This window comes from Marmota marmota, unplaced genomic scaffold (assembly GCF_001458135.2).
Source record: "Marmota marmota marmota unplaced genomic scaffold, marMar, whole genome shotgun sequence".
Lineage (NCBI taxonomy): Eukaryota > Metazoa > Chordata > Mammalia > Rodentia > Sciuridae > Marmota > Marmota marmota.
The window spans coordinates 69,638,868-69,640,008 of record NW_026000026.1 but is presented as its reverse complement, the minus strand read 5'-3'; the positions used below and the strand labels follow the sequence as shown (position 1 = coordinate 69,640,008).

The 1,141-nt window shown below is 48.1% G+C and overlaps 1 protein-coding gene across 9 annotated transcripts in view; it reads left to right on the top strand.

The window, feature by feature from the left end:
* Positions 1–179: 179 nt before the first annotated feature.
* Positions 180–1,141, top strand: part of LOC107141200 (bromodomain-containing protein 8) — a 29,731-nt gene continuing 28,769 nt past the window's right edge. For 3 of the 9 annotated variants that reach the window (XM_015484429.2, XM_015484423.2, XM_015484417.2), the window contains exon 1: positions 182–443. In XM_015484429.2, coding sequence (XP_015339915.1) covers positions 425–443 — 19 coding nt within the window. In that variant the 5' untranslated portion in view covers positions 182–424. Of the gene's footprint in view, positions 444–1,141 lie in introns of all 9 variants that reach the window. The other 6 variants (XM_015484436.2, XM_048811610.1, XM_015484410.2 and 3 more) reach the window with 6 other exon arrangements.

The following is a 1,141-nucleotide window of genomic DNA, read 5'->3' as shown; positions in this document are numbered from 1 at the left end:
AGAAACGAAGCCTGCAGTTACCAATCAGCGTAAGGAAAGGGGCGGGGAAGACCCGGGAGACCGTTTGATTCAGCTTGACCTCTCACCTGTAATGTGGATCCGGGTTACCAACTGTCGTGCGTTTGGAGTTCTTTCTCCTGGGATTACTTCCCTTTAATTCTTTTCCTTGAACTCAGACATTTCTTTTATAAAACGCCTAAAGGAAATCCTGAGGCTTCGGTTGCCATCTCTGCCCTACTTTGGCAACAGTGCTTTCCAGGAAAGCACAAGATAACTGGTTTAAAGCTCTTGCTTCGACTTGGATGAAAAACCTACATTTCCCAGGAGGCACCGCGAACCAATGCCCGTACTCTATTTCCCAGAGTTCCCGGTGTTGGGTCCTACCTGACTCTAGCTCGCAGGCGTTGGAGACTTAGGGGCCAAGATGGCGGCAGGATCGGGCAGTGAGTATTTGCGTGGAAGGCTTTTGTGGAGCGAAGCAAGGCATAGCATTTTTGGCACACACTAAGGAAGTGGGAGGAGTGGGATAACTGAGATCCTAAAGTGTTCAACGGCTTCGTGAGGGCCGGCGTTTGGGGTTTGAGACATAAATATAAGCTGTTGCGTCTCAGGGAAGGAGGGAGGTTTGAGAGAAGCAGCTCAGCGAGTCTTTGTATCAAGAGTTCTGCGGGGTAGGAGAGAAAGGCACTCCAGAAACTTGTGCGTTAAAACGAAGAGATGTGAGCCATATGGTGTGGCCGGCAGCTCAGAGTCATTCATTTTCTGAACAATGTGAGGCATTCGAAGTGTGATCACTTTAAATCACGAGCTTTTTCTGTCACTGGGAAATTGCGTTTCGTGAATTTCATTTTTATCCGTTTCATAGAGAATGTTTTTAGGTCCGTCGGTTGGGGGAGGGGCTGAAAGAAGTAAACAAGTTTATGCTAAGAGGGAGGCGGGGCAGTAGGAAGGGCGGGCGCTAGGAATCTTGGGAAATAAGCTCGCGTTCAAATTGGAATAAAGTTTTTTTTTTTTTTTTAATTAATTAGCCCCTTGGCGTCGCTTTGGGATTGAACCCCTCAGTGGCATCTTACCACTGAGGTACCTCCCTATCCCCCCTACATTTCCCCCCCCCAAAGCTTTTTTTTACTTTTCCGGGCTG